Raw genomic sequence first — 17,314 nt, forward strand, 5'->3', positions numbered from 1 at the left:
AGTGACGAACCGGCGCAAACGAGACGAACCTCCCTACTGATGACGGTATACTGAATATTTTACACACTCGCCTTGCGGCCCGGCAGTCGCCATGCTCTCAGCATTTACAGCGCGGCCGATCATAGAGCTAAAGCAGCGGGATAAGTCCAAGATTGAGACAATCCTCGCGCATGGTGCGTCGTTGCCCCAAATGTAGCCCGCCTCCTGCGTGATGACGCCCCCCTCTCACATATTATTTCACAGGCGACCGCGTCTTCGTCGGCCTCAACAGCGGTGCACTCCGCATTTACCGCCTAAACGAGCTGCCCCCTCCGTCACCGACCCAAGCCAATGGCTCCCAGCCCTCCCCGACGAGCCCACCGCCGGCAGCCAACAACAACAACCTCAACACCGCTCAACCGCCGCAGAAACCGACGGACCTGCTGCGTGAGATAGATAGATTCTCGACCAGGGCGATCGAACAGCTTGCTATTCTTAAGGAAGCTACTACCATCGTATCGCTGTCCAACTACTACGTCTCGTTGCACGACCTGCAGACCTACGAGCCGATCGAGCAGCTTCAACGAACGAAAAATGCCACCTGCTTCGCCGTAACCTCAAACATCGTGAAAGATGCTGCTACTGGAATACCGGAGATCATCAGCCGCATGGCCGTTGCCGTCCGTCGGCGGCTGTTGTTATGGAGCTGGCAGCAGAGCGAGCTTAGCCCCGACGTCGGCGAGATCACCCTGCCGGAATCAATACGAACTATAACTTGGGCCAGCGCGACGAAGATTGTCTGCGGCATGAACGCTGGCTATGTCATGGTCGATGTTATAAGTCAAGAGGTTGAGGATATCATCAGCCCGGGCTCTGCAACGTCGGGTCAACAAGCCAGCCGCTTCGGAGCGGTCAGCAGCGCGGGTATGGGATACATGGGTCTGGGAGGATATATGCCGAAACCCCTTGCGGCGAAGCTGTCCGAAGGCGAGTTGCTGTTGGCCAAAGATATCAACTCGATGTTTATCACCGACGAAGGCAAACCGATTGAGAAACGGCAGATACCATGGCAAGCGGCGCCGGAGCAGATTGGATACTCTTATCCCTACATCTTAGCTCTGCAGGCACCCTCGAAAGGCTCTCTGGAAGTGAGGAATCCAGAGACATTGTCGTTGCTACAGACCATCTCTCTGCCCGGTGCGGCGCAGCTTCACCTTCCACCACCCAATCTCAGCCTGGCGCATGCAGGCAAGGGTTTCCACATTTCTAGCGATCGATGTGTGTGGAGGATGGGTGCCGCCGACTACGACTCGCAAATAGACGAGCTTGTCGAAAAGGGCAAATACGACGAGGCCATCAGTATTCTGAACATGCTCGAAGATGCCCTATTGCGCAATAAGACGGAGACTCTGCGGGAGGTGAAGATGCTCAAAGCTGAGATGCTCTTCAAACAGAAAAAGTATTACGACGCCATGGATTTGTTCAACGAAGAGGACGTACACGCCCCGCCTGAGCGCGTACTGAAGCTCTTCCCGCCTTCGATCGCGGGTGAGATGTCCGGGTGGGCGCATGGTGCTCAGGAGGAATCGGGCAGTGACGAGAGAGATGGCGAGGAAGAAGTCCATGAAAAAACCAACGGTGACAAGCCAGCTAAGGACGAACCCAGCGAGAGCCCAGCTTCCCCAGCGAGGGGCGGTGGTGTTGGCTTTGCGAAGCTTTTCATGGGACGAAAACAGGCACCCGCACCGCCGCAATCGGACACGGCTTCCATCATATCTAAGAGCAATGCGTTGGATGTCGAAGAGACCGACAGCATCAAGGGAAGGCTTGCGGAGGACAAACCTCTCGAAGGTGACGATCTTCTGGCAGCAGTCAGAACGCTGGCTGGTTACTTGGTTGGAACGAGAACACGCCTGCAACGTGTGCTTGATCCCAGCACCGGCAAGCTGAAGCGGTCAAACACCAATGGCTCGACCGAAGACGCGATGAAGGGTTTCATGTCACCAGTCCACGGCGAGGAGACGGGAAGCCAACTGGAGGGAGAGCTACTGAGAACCTCAAGGATGGTTGACACGGCTTTATTCAGAACGTACATGACGACCAGCCCTTCTCTGGCCGGATCTCTCTTCCGACTGCCCAACTTTTGCGATCCCGATGTGGTAAACGAAGCGCTTCTCGCTCATAACAGATACAATGAGCTTGTGGACTTCTTCAGCGGCAAGAAGCTTCACTCTCAAGCGCTGGAGCTTCTCAAGCGCTTTGGAACCGCCGAGAAGCCCGACGAGACCGCCCCTGCTCTGCACGGCCCCCAGCGGACGGTGATGTATCTTCAAAACCTGCCGCCGTCAGAGATTGATCTGATTCTCCAGTACTCTGAATGGGTATTGAAGGCGGATCCAAAGTTGGCCATGGAGATATTCATTGCTGACTCTGAGAACGCGGAGACTTTGCCCCGTGGCCGGGTAGCCCGCTTCTTGGGCGGCATCAACCCTTCACTGGAGGTCCAGTACTTGGAGCATATCATCAACGAGCTAGACGACACGACCCCAGACTTCCACAATCGTCTAGCGGAGTTGTTCATCAGACAGCTGAAGGAGAAGAGGAGGGATGACGAGTGGGATGCAGAAATGGAGCGCTTTGTTGCGTTCCTCAAAACAAGTGGGCAATATAGTCTTAGCAAGGCATTTGGTCTCATCCCGCGAGACGGTACGTTTGACCACTGTTTGCCGGACTTGATGGTTACTGACGTGACGCAGATCCGGCCTTTTATGAAGCTCAAGCTGTCGTGCTGAGTAACATGGGTTCGCACAAGCAGGCATTGGAAATTTACGTTTTCAAAATGAAGAATTATGCGAAGGCCGAAGAGTAAGTATTGCCTAATTTAACCTCTTTGCATTGGCTAACCTGCCCAGGTACTGCAACATGGTGCACAAGTCAAAGGAGTCTGCGTCATCGTCGCCAGACCGATCACGGTCCCCGGATCGATCGCGGAGACCGTCTTCAGCAGGCGACCTCGAGGACTCGACACCATCAATCTACCACACACTACTCTCTTTGTACCTGACGCCACCGCCACCTCACAAACCCGCCCATGCGCCAGCACTCGAACTTCTCTCGAGGCACGGTTCACGTCTTCCAGCAGCCTCGACCCTCTCGCTGATCCCTGATGACCTTCCCGTCCGAGACCTTGAATCCTACTTCCGAGGCAGGATCAGGTCCGCCAACAGCGTGGTGAACGAGTCGCGCATTGTTGCGCGGTTGCGGGACACGGAGCTGGTATCTACGCAAGCCCTTTTGGTGCTCGGTGACGGGATTCCTGGTGGGCAAGGCGGACGCAATAGAAGAGTGGTGATCACGGAGGAACGCCTTTGCGGTGTGTGCCACAAGAGGCTTGGTGGCAGCACCGTGATTTCGGTATTGCCCGATAACAGCGTCGTACATTACGGCTGCTCGAACAAGACGGCGTCGCACAGGCCGCAGAGCTCGCGGGCAGGAAGCTGGGCTCGTAGGTTTTCGTAAGGGGTGTGCTGTAGGAGTAGGAGGAGCCGGGTTGATTGGTGCTGGGAGTTGGTTTCCTTCGTACATATTGGTATTTGCATAGCCAGGGCAAATGGGGAAGCGGCAGCATGATACAGCAATACCCCGTATATAAGGTGGCAAAGAATGTACGATGGCGCTCTGAAACGAGGCGTTGCGTTCGTTTTTCGTAGCTTCAAAGTTTTTGTTCCTTCTCTCTTGCTCTCTTCCTCTCTCTCAGTCGTCGTTGGGAGGCGCCTCCTCGCCGTAGTTTTCCTCCTCGAGTGCCTCGTCGACGGCGGTCTTTGAGCCGTTCTTACCGGCCTCACGCGCCTTGTCCTCCTCCATGCGCGCCGTGAGCTCCTTGTTGATGCTCTCTTGAGCGGTGTTGATGGCCTCGCGCAGGGACTTGAGGTAGGCCGTCTTGTCTTGAACGCCGGTGGTCGGCGGGGCGGGGATGGACTCGGAGTGGGTGAAGGGGTCGTTGGCGGGGGACTTGTAGGTCGCCGTGAACTGGAGGGCCGGAGCGGCGGCGGTGCCGTTTGTTTCTGATGCCATGGTTCTGTCGGTTGCAGCTGGTGCGTCAAAGTTTCGTACTTTGGACGAGCGACGGGAGTGTCAAGTTAGGGGAGCGTGGACGCGGGCAGGGGAAGGGGTGGTTGGCGAGAAAGGGCGATCGTGATGTGTGTCGTTGGAGGGGGAGGGGTCGGAAAAAGGAAGCATGGGAAATCAATTATGACGAAAATCTGGCGCTGTGCGGCTTTGCGGGTGCGGCTCCCTCCATTCCAGTGGTGGTGGTCCTCAATGTTCCGCTGAAGATGGGGACCGTCTTTTTTTTTTCCTTGCGCGCAATGACGCTGCGGGGTTACCTTCACCTGTTGCTGGATTTTAGCACCGAAACGGCAAGGCCCAGACACCCACCAGCCAGGCTAGCGAAGGCCAGGGTCGCAACCCGGCGGCGGTGCCAGTGATCCAGCAGCACAAGGGGCTGGGGTGAGCACCTAAGAGCGGGGGATGCTGTTAGTCGTCGCGGTGCCTTGGTTTTGGGTTGGTTCAGCCGTCCAGGGCGTCGGTCCTTCACCGCAAACGAAAACGTCGGCCGGCTTCCCCTTGGCAACGGGTCGCTTATCCGTACTCTGAGGTGCATTGGATTGGATCCGGGTTGATATCGATAGGAAGGATAGCCCGTATCTTGCTTGCTTGCTTACACCCGAGCCAGACTTGCAAGGCGCACGCGAGACGACCCAGACGAGGGTTGGCCTGGCCTGGTGTTGTGCAGACGGGATACACTACCTTGTCGATTATCCTGCATCAATTCCCCCAATCGATCCTGTCTATCTCACACGGCCGCCCTTGAGGCCCTTGAAGCCCTTGGACGCAATCAAAATCCACTCGTGGTATTGGATCGCTCACAACCACCACCCTTCCTTCTTTCCTCCCTGACCTCATTTTTTGACCCTCTTACATCACCACTTCGCTTCTGCCAGCGCCCTCGCACCCTTCAACTCCTCCCACCTCGCCCACCTCACCTCACCTCGCCCACCAAGAGACGAACAACCAACACAACCACCCACCACCCCTGCTGTCGACAGCAATTCAGCAAGCAAACCTTGGAGGGCCGCCCGATCTCGAATCGTCCCAACTCTCCCAAGATGTAACAGACCCCTAACACATCCACGACAATGCAACCAGCACGACCCCCGCCCCGAGCGCCGGGCAGCTTCAGCCCTCTGCCGGGCTCGACAGCTTCCTCCTCCAGCGCACCGCCGCCGCAGCAACGTCCACGACCTCCCGCCCGCGCCGACTCCTCGAGCAGTGAAGAAAATCTCGCTATACACTTCGTCAAGCCACGGAGCCACGCACCGAGCGCGCCCACCGCCCCCTCCTCCGCGACGCCGATATATGCCCAGTTCACTTCCCAGGCCAACTCGAGCACCGCGAGCCTGCAGAACTTCTCGCGCCCGACCGCCCAGCGATCCGGCACCACACCCGGAGGACCAGCAGGTTCCATAGGAGGAGGAGGGGCAAGCGAAGGCAGAAACCATGACCTGAGCGTCAACACCCACATCGCATCCGCCGCCGCCCGTACCGCGAGCCCCTTGACGAAAGGCCACTCGAGGAAACATAGCCAAACGCCCGGCCTCTTCGACTCGACACTCCCGTCCACGAGCACCTCGAACCTCTCCCAGGTGGGCATGTCACAGCCTGCCTCCGTCGCATCGTCTACACATCAGCACCAGGTACACCACCACCACCACCAGCAATCGAGTCCGGCCCTCTCAGCCAGCCAGATCGCGGCACAAGCCGCCGTCTTGCAACACCAGAGCAATCAACAGAACCAGCAACAACTACAACACGCTCGACAGCGGTCGCAGACCGTACCGAACCCCAACGGCGGCGACGCCGTCGACAACGTGAGGAGGGGAAGCGGCGCGAGGGGCCCACTCAGCCCGCCTATGCTAAGCCTGACAGAGGCCAGCGCTCCACGAGAGAGTGGTTTTGGGAACCAAGGATACCACAACGGCCTGCTGGGTACTTCGGCCGCGACGACAGCAGCGAACGCCGCCTTTCCACGGTCGGGGCAGACATCACCGGGTCTATCTCAGTCTCAGCAGCAACAGCCTCAACAACAGCAGCAGCACATCGCCCACCAACAGTCACAGCATAGCCCAGTTCACTCCGTCCATCCTGTTCATCCCCCGCCGCAACTCATCCCCGATCCGAAACCGGCGAAGCCAGAAAAGTCCAAGGTGAAGCTCTTCTCCCGCCCTGTCAAGATCGGCACCAAGGGCGATCCCAAGGACAAACCGCTCCCGAGCCCTAGCAAGATCGGCAGCGCGCTCGCATCATTACAGCGCGGTAATTTCAGCACCAGCAGTCTGATCGATACCAGCGGCCAGTCCATCTACAATCTCAACAACTCGTCTTCTGCAACCATCCGCGCCGTGCCCGAAACGCCCACCATGGAGAAGCCAGAAGGGCGAGAAAAGGAAAAGAAGCATCACTTTCTGTCGCGGCAGAAGCACAAGCTCAAGGACGAATTCCACCTCCCGCTATCGTCCGCATCGAGCAACTCGAAACCCACAGACCCCAGTGCCCCGTCGAGTTTATACAGTTTCAACTTACCCCCTAGTCCGGCCCCGACTGCAACGTCGTTTGGCAAGGGACGTCGGGACAAAAAGACTGAAAAGGAGAGCAGCGGCCTCGGCGTCGAATCGAGTTCTCTTCCATCAGAATGGCCTGGGCCAAGCAGTCTGCCAAGTCTGACGCATCAGTCGTCGTATCTCTCCGAACCAATTGATGCAGGCAAGTACGGCCTCAACAGCATGGCGCTCGATGATGCATGGCCGTATCTCAAGGCGAAGATGCTCGTCATCTTTGAGGGCGAAGATTTGCGACAGCCCGTGGAAGACTTCAACAAATTGGTGACACTGCACATACAATACTGCATCCAGCGCAGATCGCCGAATATTATCCTGGAGGACCTGCGCGAACTTCTTGCGACCGGCTTTGCCTCATTGGACCACACCCTCAGGCGCACTCAGGAAGACAAGGTCATTCCGGCGCTGGTGGAGATGTGGCTCATCACCTACACCTCGATTCTGCCATACATGCAGGCCGTTTTCCTTCCCTTGGATCTCGAATTCTCCGGCTGCGGTGTCCTCATGAATCCGGACCAGGCCCGCGACTTTTGGGGCGGCGTCAAGGCGGCTCCGATGTCTACCGATGCACCGCATGTAAGACCAGCCTCGGCCGTATTTGACGTTCGCCGCATCGTCCTAACCGCATACCGCGACATTGTCATCCTCCCCCGGTACGAATCACTCAAGACAATATTCTCTCGCCTCTCACTCGAATTCCTGCCTTCGTCATTTGCCTCAATGGCACTCGCTTCTCCCCTCCCGGATCCTGCGCTCTCGTCCAGCCCCGCCGACACCATGAGCATGATGCGCCCGGGGACCGCAATGAGCCTTGACCCGTCTGTGGCAAGCTACAACTCCAACGCGACGACCCTACTCGGCGATGCAAGCTCCGGAGCTGGCGGACGCAGTCGTGGTCTCAGCAACGTCAGCTACGCCAGTGCTGGTAGCGATGGGCAACTCCGGCCCTTTACTCGTGAACAGAACGTCGAGGACTCGAAGCAGGTTACGGAGATGGTCGGCCGCATGCTGCAATGCATGAGCATCCTCGCCAGCCTCGGGGACGTCGCGGGAGACGGCAACGACGAGGGGAACAGGCGGATGGAGGAGCTCTGCCGGCTGCTCAAGCTCAACTGGCTCGGCAGGGGGCGGACGGGTAGGAACCGCCGTGGTATCGTCGGAGGCAGGCGGCGGGATATCCCCGAGTCTGTACGGGAAGGTTTGCGCGTGATTTAGGAGAGGTAACGGACTTGATGGGTTATTGGGGTGGTTCACAGAGGGCGCGCGGTTGCAGCGCGCCTTACTTGTCATTCGTTCTGCTTGGCGTTCTTGATGAAAGTTGCAAAAACAAAACACACGGTGTATGGTTACGGCCCCCGTGACGGGATATACCTCGCGAAAAGAAACAGTGTTTGCCTCTCTTTTTTTGTTTTATGGGATTTTGCGGGGTGGGCATTGGGAGTGTTTTCTTTTGGGATGCATGGCAGTTGGGGATGGTTGGCATAGATGAATTTGAGAATATTCCATAAGGTGAATGACTTGTTTGGTTTGCATATTTGATGTGATGTAAGGTGAGGTGAGATGAGGTGAAGGTGCGTGGTTGGAAAGGTGACTGCTGGCTGGGAAGGTGACTGCTGGCTGGGGATGAGGTCTTGAATTGAGATGTTCAGGGGAACCTTCGTGAGCTTTGAGGTTTGTGTTGAGAGGTGAGGACGTCCTCTACCATGTGGCATGGACGATAAGGACGTCGACCTCGTTGGGTCTTGATACTCCGAGTCACGATGCCGTGTTACCCGGAGCGTATGGACGATACTGGATCCCAGAAACCTGTATCTCAAAGATAGATCCGAGAACAACCCAGAGAAGTTTGAAGGCATATAACTCGAAGGGTCAGTAGTCACGCTAATTTGATCAAGCACATGGGTCACGATTGAGGCAATAGAGTATGAAATAATGGTTTTTATTTTCTAGAGCAGGGACCATTGATGGTTCCTCAGACGCAAACTGCGCGATGCAAATTTTTCCTGTTCTTTCCACGTTGTCAGCGATGTTGCTCAAAAACTGAGATTGCTGAAAAGTGAAGGTGGAGGTGAAAGTGTCAGATATTGATTACTGGCAAGTAACAGGCTCTCCTGCGACGGAGTGCCCGAGTAGACTAGACTTCTTCATGGTCGATTCGGTTGGGAAAAGAAGACATGTTCATATAATATCATCATTCGGAGTTTGGGGGGATGTGTGTGTGAAGGGAGATTTTGCTGGTGGCTTACCTGTTAGTAGGAGGCGCAGCGCAGGAAGCCCGAACGCTCTCTAATCTGCTCTACATTGAGGTTTTGTCAGGTGATGTGAGCGATCGAGGCCTGCGCTGGCCGGGTTGGCGTTGGAGAGGAAGTATGGCGTTGGATGATGGGGGAAGAAACGAAGCTTGTGATGCGAGGGAAGAGATTTTATAGATGCGGCTCACGATGGGAATTGTGGGGCCAGGTTCGGTCGAAATTTTTCTGGGGCACGGGCCTTTGGTCTAGAAATCTGCTTGGGGAAGGAAAGATTGGGTGTCACGTGGTCGGCTTGAGCCATCAGCTTTAGACCGAAGGTCATGTGATTTCGATCGGAGATTAGCGCCGAGGAGCCGATGTCTGGGACTGGGGACTCAATGGATCCCCCGCTTCCCCCAAAATGAGGTAAGCTGATTGGATCCCGCGCGGCCCCCTCTCTGGGTTCATGTCACCAGACGATGAGAGGACTCGATGAGGGAAGACAGCGAGAGACAGAATGTGCGAATGGTGTGTGTCCGGGTGGTTCGGGGAACACGTGGTTGCCATTGAGGGACGCAAAAGGTAGAAACGGATAGGGCAAGACGACGCGATTCCAGCGGTCTGTTCTGCGAGGGCCATTTGTCATCTAATGAACGGGGAGGATGGGAGGCTTTTTTTTTTTTCCTCTCCTTGCCTTGCTGCTGCGCTGCCCCCGTCGGTGACCATGACAAGGCAGAACCTCCTGCCTCCTGCTTTGCGACAGATGCTTCAACCCCTTGGGACGCGCGGGTCGCTGAAGAAAGACAAAGCTTGCTTTGCTCTTGATGCATAAGCCGCCTGATCGCCGGCCGTTGCGGATAGAGGCATATTCCCGCGTTTAAATGGAGCTTCCCGCCACCTAATTCCGGCATATCCATGCATGCTGTGCTCGATAGATGCGTAGCGTACCGCTATAATGGAATAGGAACCCGCTTTTCCCATCCAAAGAGGGCAAAGGGCGGGTTCGGGCTGGGAGGTGCGTCTGGCATTGGCAGTTTGGCATGCTACCTATCGCGCTTCCTTGCCGTCCCTGCTCTGTTCCTGTTTCCCCAGCCCGAGCAGCCATCCACCATCTGCTGTGCTCTGTGTCGTCTGCTGTCTGCTGTCTCCTAGCAGGTAGGTGTTGTAGGGAGAGCTCTCTGTGACGCTGCAACCTGTCTGCAACACCACGTTGAGCGCCCCCTCCAATCACCGCCCCTGGGCTGACTGTCTGATTCCTTAATTTAAATTTTTTCTGTCTGTGTATTTTTGATGTGTTTGGCTTCATTTTGCTCTTTCGGGGTTCCGAACGTCAACTTCGTCCCGTGTTGGGTTTTAGACACAAGAGGACCACGTTAGCTTTACACGACACCCACCCAAAAGACGAACGGAAGGAATAGGACTTTCGGTTTCGCTGTCTGCCCGCTGAGCAAGAAAGGACGTGGACAAGGGGAAAAGAAGCTCGGGCAGCCCACTTTGAGTCTTTGCGTCCCTTCTTCAGCCCACCGGCTAGCCAGACAGACAGCGACAGACACAGACGGACAGCCAGCCGACCCCAGCGCGCTGGCACCGCACGCGCTACGGATACGCTGCCACGCTGCTGCCAACCTTACCACGCTACCCAGCCCAACCCACTCAACCCCCCAAAATCCGCAATTCATCAGGTCCAGCTAGCCAGTACCTTACCTCTGGACCTGTACCGCATCTCGCTCACTCTCCCGTCTTCCTGGTAAGGCGACGCGCGAAAAAAAGGCTTGTTCCTGCTCGCCAGCGCAGCACATTGCAGTGCTCATCTCTCGCTGTCTCCCGGTTTCTCGACGTGTGCAATAAAAATCGGGCTTGTTGGATACCTTACAACATAAATCCGCCGCTGCTGCTGCGAATGTCATCGTCGACTACGTTTGCGCCTGCGTGCTGAAGGAAAAAGAAAAAGGCTCTGGGCCTCGTCGTCTTTTTCCGTCCACCCACTCACTCTCTCACGAGACCTCTCAACCCACTGAGTCTGTCCGCTCGCTTCGCCTCACCTCGCTCCCGCCGCTATCTCGCGACCCTTCGACACCACGTCGTCGTATCTCTGACTCTCGCACACTCTCTTTCTACTGTATCTGCTCTGCCTGTACGGGCCCCAGAAACCTTTACCTTTGCGATAAACCAACAACTCCATTTTACCTTCTCCGTCGCCACGCCACGCTTTTTTTCCGACCCCCCGACTCGCTCGTCGCCCGTCAGTCTGTCTCGCTACCTCTCTGTCTCTCTCGCTCCAGCAGCTCGGGCTCTTCCACTCTCGCACACACGCACACCTATTCCCTCCCTCTCTCTCTTCCTCCCGCAGGCTTCCCAGTCCCAGGCCCAGCACCCTTCTCCCCCGTCATCGGGCTGCCTTAGTCGCACCCACCCACTCCCCGAACCCTTTCCCATCCAGCTCTTTTGTTTGTCGTCGCATCCCCGACCAACTTCCCTACCCAAATTATCCTTCTTCCCGCCCCCGTCCTCCGTCCTCCGTCCTCCACGTCGATCATCGATGCCTTCTCGGTCCCCTTTCGCCTGTTGACCCGGCCGCCCAAAACTTGCACCATCACGACGGGCAAAAAACGACTTGCTCTCCTATCGCAAACCCCGATAACGCTAGTCGAAACCCGCCAGCCCACGCAACCCGCATCCGCGCGATTGAGAGACCACTCTCCCGCGTCTCGTAAATCCCGAACGCCAGCTGCCCCCATCGCTTCTTCGCGTCGCGCCATCGCAACCCAAACTCCCACGCTCGCATCCCACCACGCCCGCAACGCCCTCGTGTTTGCTTTGCTTCGCGGCCGCCGATTGCCCATTTCTATTCGAGACGAGAACCACGTTCGGGTGTTTTCTGCAGGCGCATGAGATAGTGCGGAGGGAAGAGACGTCGATATCCACGCCGTGGATTATCGACACGCTGAAGACATGATGACGAGTATGGGACCATCTTTTGCAGGTCATCCTGCCGGCATGCAACAACATCCAGGCGTCCCAGGCCATCCCATGGGCCCGGGTATGCCTCACAACCCAAATCAGCAAGGCCCGCCGGGCGGTGGAATGCCTCACCAGATGCACATGGCGGTATCAGGGCCTGGTGGTCAGGTCAATCCAAACCAGTTGATGGGCGGCATGCCGCCGGGTGCTGGTGGTCCGAACGCTCACGCTTTGCAGCACCTCAACCCCCAGAACCCAATGTTCCAGCAGAACCAGTTCGCCCAGAATTGTATGTTTGACGACTCTCCTCGTCCCCCTTCGTCCTATGTCCCTCCCCCCGCTGACCTCAACGTACAGTCAACAACCCGGCCGCGATGGCGCATGCCACCCAAATGGCGCAGCAGAGGTTATTCCAGCAGCAGCAGCAGGCTAGGCAGGCGCTCATGGCTCAACAAGCCTTCAACGCGAACATGGGTGTCAATGGCATGCCTATGGGCATGCCCATGAACCCCCAGATGGCGGCCCAGATGGCGGCCATGAGGCAGGGCATGCGGCCGGTATGTATAGCGCGCCCGCGCGGATGACCAGAATGTTGACAAAAATCTACAGCAGGCGCATACTCCCCAGGCCCAGGCGATGTTGGCACAGCAGATCGCTCTCCAGCAGCAGGCTGTCGCGCAGCAGAACCAGCAGATACAACAAGGCCAGCAGCCCGGCCAGCCGGTCCAGATGAACCCTCAACACATGCAGCTGCAGCAGGCCCAGATGGCTGCCTCGATGCAAGCGCAACAGCAAGCTCAGCAACAGCAGCAGCAGCAGGCCCAGCAGCAACAACAGCAACAGCAGCAGCAGCAGCAACAACAACAACAACAGGCGCAGGCTCAGCAGCAGCAGCAACAGCAGCAACAACAACAGGGTCAACAACCTCCAGGCCAACCCCAGCAGCCGCAACCTCAGCCCCAGCAAACCCCTCAACAGACACCGCAGCAGCAGCTCGCGCAGCCCGTCAACCCGCAATCTGCTGGTCAACCCACTCCGTCGCAAACACCAGGTCCACAACCGAATCAACAGCCGCAGCCTCCCCAGACTCAGGCTCAACCGCAAGGCCCCCCTCAAATGCAACCTCAGCCTGGACAACCTCAGGTGAACCCACAGCAGGCCGCTGCCGCTCAGGCCGCCATGGCCAACAGCATGGCTCTCGCACAGCAGCAGGCCCAGCAGCAAAGGAGGGAAGGAATGAAGGGACATTGCTTGCTGAAGCTCATGCAGTTCAGCGAACACTTGAGCGGTTTTACTGTACGTCGCATTTGGAAGTGGCCGCAGGCATCGTGCTGACTGACTTTTAGGGATCCAAGGGCAAGGACGACCTCACGTACTGGAACATGTTCGTGAGCCAATTCTTCTCTACCAAGGGTGTCTTCCGTCACTCTGTCCACATCACCGACATCGAAGATCAAGCCGACAAGCAATACGAAATCACATACCCCGCGCTTCCACGATACTTCCACACGCATTTCGACAGTGGGGTCAAGAACATGCAATTGATCATGGAGAAGGGCACCACGGATCGACCGCTGCCTGGGGATGGCCACTGGATTGAGAACACCAAGTCGAGTCTAGTTTACTGGTTCGACAACGGCTCTCACGTAAGTCTGATTTCGTCTCTCTGTGCTGCCATCACTAATTCGGATAGCTTGTCGCAAACGGTACCGTCCGAGCTCATTTCGACGCGGAGCAGAAGATTGAACTCTTCGAGTTCTTGACAAGCAGCCACGAAGAATACATCTCCCGCAAGGCCGTCATTGAGGCTGCGAAGCCCGTACATAACTGGGTCAAGGAGTGGCACAAGGTGAACTCCCAAGATAGCAAGGCCTCTCCGGAGATGAGCAAGAAGGGCAAGGCCAGGATGATGAAGTCCCCGCAACACCCCCCTCCCGACGCTCTAGTGGACCTGCCAGAATCGGCTGTGAAGAGGGGCATGGGCGTTACGGAAGCTGTCTTCCAATTCCTCGAGGTAAGCGTCGCTCACCCGTGCATGCATACGGATCATCGACACTAATGATGACGTGCAGATTGCTGAAGTGATCGGCCAAATGAACCCTCTGTTCTCCTACTGCCATGCTCACAACAACCTCGGCCCGTACGCCGCCCTCGAGCAGTACGTCAGCCAGATCAATTCCGCGCCGCAAAATATGAACGGTCAGGCCATGCCCGGCCAGGGCCCGCGGACACCCAGCTTTGGGCAGTTCCCAATGGGCGCGAGCCCAGCCCAGCCGCATATGCAGCTTCCTGGGTCGCCTCATGTCACCGGTAGCCCTGCTCCGGGCCATATGCAGGCGCCCGGCATGCAGATGCAGCAGAGCCAGCAGGGAACCAGCTCCAGCGGACCTAGTGCGAACACATCTCCGGCTTCCAACAAGCGAAGACGTCCCTCTGGTGTAAAGATGGAAGAGGATGGTTCCTCCGCCCCTACACCCGGCGGCCCTCAGGTGAACGGTGTCCAGAACAAGGGCAAGCCGCCCACGCCGCGGATGCAAAAGAGGCTGAAGGGTAACCCGGCGTAACCTTGAGGATCACGTCGTCATCAAGGTTCTGCTCTAATACGAGCCTGGTTGTCCAGGCTCAGTAATGCCTTTTTTATGTCATCATTATGCAGCATGGCGGCGTCTAGTGCTTGGCTTTTTGGCTCTGGGATTCTCAGGGCTGTTCATATTGCGGGTGTTCGGCAAGCATATCGGTCGTTCGGTGCTGGCTGGCGATCATACCCGACCAAAGGTCCTCGCGCGTTCTCGTTCGATGGCCAGATCTCAGTCTCGGGGGGCAGGCAAGTTCCTGCTCGTTCACGAGACGAGACATCACCAATTGCCTGCAGCGCATTTGGAGGTCTAATAACGTCAACGGCGCACTCGTGGTTGTCGAAGGGAGCAAGGGCAGCAAGCTGTCGCCCGTCCCGAACGAGACGCGCAGAGGCTAATCCGAGGTGACATTTAATGTTGTCCGATTTGTGCCTCCACACACACAAAATCAACCTCCCCCTGTACGATATCATGCTCGACCTATTGTCCAGATCGGGCTCACTGTTTCATGTTTATTTTCCCTACCTCTTTAGGTCGCGAAGCTGTTCATCCTTGTTTCCCGCCCAAACCTCGACAAGTCTTACCAAACGTCTCATAGTTGTATTTGGCGAGGAACTAGTTTTGAGAAAGGGGAGGGAAAGATGATGGGTTCCTAAAAAAAAAGAAAGTTTTGTGGAATTTCCTGGCGGAAGTTTTATCAAAGGGCGGCGGAGGGATTTGGTGTTTTGTCGGCGCAGTGTCTCTTGTCTATTGTCTCTCAAACGTGCTTTACTCTTGCTATTGCTCTGCGTAACTCTCTCGTCTTTTTGGTTCTTTTTTTCAAAGTTCTTATCTCAAATACCTAGTCTCTTGTCGGAAAGGAATATGCATACCCAGATTTTTGACAGGAAAACTTGATTAGTTATTGTCTATATGCGCTTTGGTGATGCGTGAATCTGATTTGGTGATATGAGTGGTCCGACGGTTGAATCTGCCTGGAAGATTTGGTAAGCTGGAGGCTTATTGAAGAATAAGAGAAGCTCGCGGGGGTGGGCTTCCAGGGAAGTTTGCAGGCTGCTTTCGGGGTTCCAACACCGAGAGATGGATCGATCCTCCAAAGATTGAAATATCTGCTGATATAAATACTTGAGAGTTTCCTTCTTAATGGCTGGACACGGACAAATCAGGGCCTTTCGACCAATCATAGCTTCAAGATGCTCAACGCTTCTCAGGAGGGAAGCCCAAAGCTTTTCTTGACAAACTCGAACGCAGGGGATTCAAGATCAAGGCTGCTTGAGGCGATAATTCAGTCGATGGAGCCGAATACCTACTGACTCAGTTGAAGACGGTGATGGAAGACGAAGGGGAAGGGCAGGAAGGTTGTTTTGGTGCTGGGAGCCCCTCGAGTAGGTTTTGTTCACTGGGATCTGGGTGTTTTGTGGCGGAAACGAAGTGGAGAGCGGACCCATTGGTTCAATTTCGCCAACTTCTGCGGTATTGCCGCTGATTTTGTCGAGAGATGGAAATGGTAGCAAGTTCATGTTTATATATGCTAGCGGGGGTTGGTAGTTTGAAGCTGCGCTTGGAAGCATGAAGAGGGTGGTTAAAAGATGGGGATGCGATTGTCTTTTCTCCTTCACCGGCAGAATCATCAAGGCTCGAGTCTTGGTCTAGATGGTAGGGCCTTAGTTCCGCACAGGAGCATCTGAGATACAGATTTCCATGTTGTGGGATCCTCGCGGTCGAGTCTCTCATGAAGTCTGATCGGTTCAGTGTTGTCTATCGCTTTTATCTTGAGAGTATTCTCGGGTACACATGGAGAGATTGTTGATGAAGTTGTCTATGTTGCTGCTGCGGGCGTGGTAGGTAGGCTGACTAGTGTACGAGCAGTATCATATTGGCTTTAGGTTAGTCACTGCCACATTCAACGTCAACCAACGCTGGACCATTTCGGATCGTAGGCACATTGGCTGGTGGGAAACCTGCATTTATGTATGCCATCTGACGTAGGGCCGGCCGGGCTTCGTAATGTCTTACTATATATGTAAGTGAAATACCGAAGGGGAGAGGAGAGGAAGAAGAACGCAATTTCTTGCACGCCGTGGGTTATCCGCAAGGGGTTTTCTATGGATTTTCACATGTGTAACTTCCATGGCTATATGATAGGTTTCATATCATGTGCCTTGCTTAGATGGAGATCATAAAATGGGCTCGTTGCCGCTGGAATACGAAGCTGCGACTGGGAATGACGGACGAGGGAACAAGATGTTGCGCATGGTGGTATTCTTCGAATGGGAGATGTGGCTGGCTTTGGTGAAAAGACAGCGAGGCAATTCGAATTAGAGAGATGCTGGAATCTCGACTTATTTTTCTTGTGGGTGTGGTGTTCGACGATGGCAATGCCAGTTTACATACTTCTCATGGAATGTCAGCGAATGATGACTGACGCGTGGTGATTGAGGACCTGTAGCTATAAATTTCTAGTAAGAAACCCAAATAGCTTTTGAGACAAGATGACAAAGATGTCTACCTGGTGTGACTAGGTCCATTGCCAGGAGGCATTTTTCGTTGCGCAGCTTGTGAGGATTATTGTACCCCGAATTGTGACTTGCTGGCATGTGCTTCTTTTCTCCTAGTCATACTATTCTTTGATATAGAACCGAATAAGCCCCTGGAGATAGAAACGAAGAGAAGTTGTGTGCATCTTACGAAAACGCACTATATCTTGGCTGCTGGCTGGTTGCCGCAGCAGTCAGTGCTGATGTCTATGGAGTTGGGCTGCCACGCTCGTTAAAGACAACAAGACCACAAGATCTACCTATCCTATCATTATGCAGAGTCGAAACGCAATTTGTGAAACCAAGAAAGCTTTTATATTGCAAGACTGTGTTTTCGGCAGTCCGCATGATTG

The 17,314-nt window shown here is 55.5% G+C and overlaps 4 protein-coding genes across 4 annotated transcripts; 3 read left to right on the plus strand and 1 right to left on the minus strand.

The window, feature by feature from the left end:
- Window positions 1–91: 91 nt before the first annotated feature.
- On the plus strand, window positions 92–3,498 carry vam6 (Vacuolar morphogenesis protein 6; the record flags this gene model as incomplete). Its single annotated transcript, XM_037318603.1, has 4 exons — window positions 92–173; window positions 244–2,685; window positions 2,736–2,844; window positions 2,892–3,498. 4 exons carry the CDS (start codon window positions 92–94, stop codon window positions 3,496–3,498), a joined length of 3,240 nt encoding a protein of 1,079 aa, XP_037184286.1.
- Window positions 3,499–3,732: 234 nt separating this feature from the next.
- Window positions 3,733–4,053, minus strand: CGCA056_v003347 (uncharacterized protein; the record flags this gene model as incomplete). The annotated part of the gene is made up of 1 exon (XM_037318604.1): window positions 3,733–4,053. One exon carries the CDS (start codon window positions 4,051–4,053, stop codon window positions 3,733–3,735), a length of 321 nt encoding a protein of 106 aa, XP_037184285.1.
- A 1,124-nt stretch (window positions 4,054–5,177) lies between these two features.
- Window positions 5,178–7,871, plus strand: bit61 (Target of rapamycin complex 2 subunit bit61; the record flags this gene model as incomplete). Its single annotated transcript, XM_037318605.1, has 1 exon — window positions 5,178–7,871. The coding sequence occupies one exon, from the start codon at window positions 5,178–5,180 to the stop codon at window positions 7,869–7,871; it is 2,694 nt and encodes an 897-aa protein (XP_037184281.1).
- Window positions 7,872–11,842: 3,971 nt separating this feature from the next.
- ptaB (Transcriptional activator ptaB) lies at window positions 11,843–14,412 on the plus strand (the record flags this gene model as incomplete). The annotated part of the gene is made up of 6 exons (XM_037318606.1): window positions 11,843–12,137; window positions 12,206–12,405; window positions 12,458–13,144; window positions 13,195–13,494; window positions 13,542–13,862; window positions 13,921–14,412. 6 exons carry the CDS (start codon window positions 11,843–11,845, stop codon window positions 14,410–14,412), a joined length of 2,295 nt encoding a protein of 764 aa, XP_037184280.1.
- Window positions 14,413–17,314: the final 2,902 nt, after the last annotated feature.

The sequence above is a fragment of the Colletotrichum aenigma genome (assembly GCF_013390185.1).
Source record: "Colletotrichum aenigma strain Cg56 chromosome Unknown KSG_Cg56_contig02, whole genome shotgun sequence".
Lineage (NCBI taxonomy): Eukaryota > Fungi > Ascomycota > Sordariomycetes > Glomerellales > Glomerellaceae > Colletotrichum > Colletotrichum aenigma.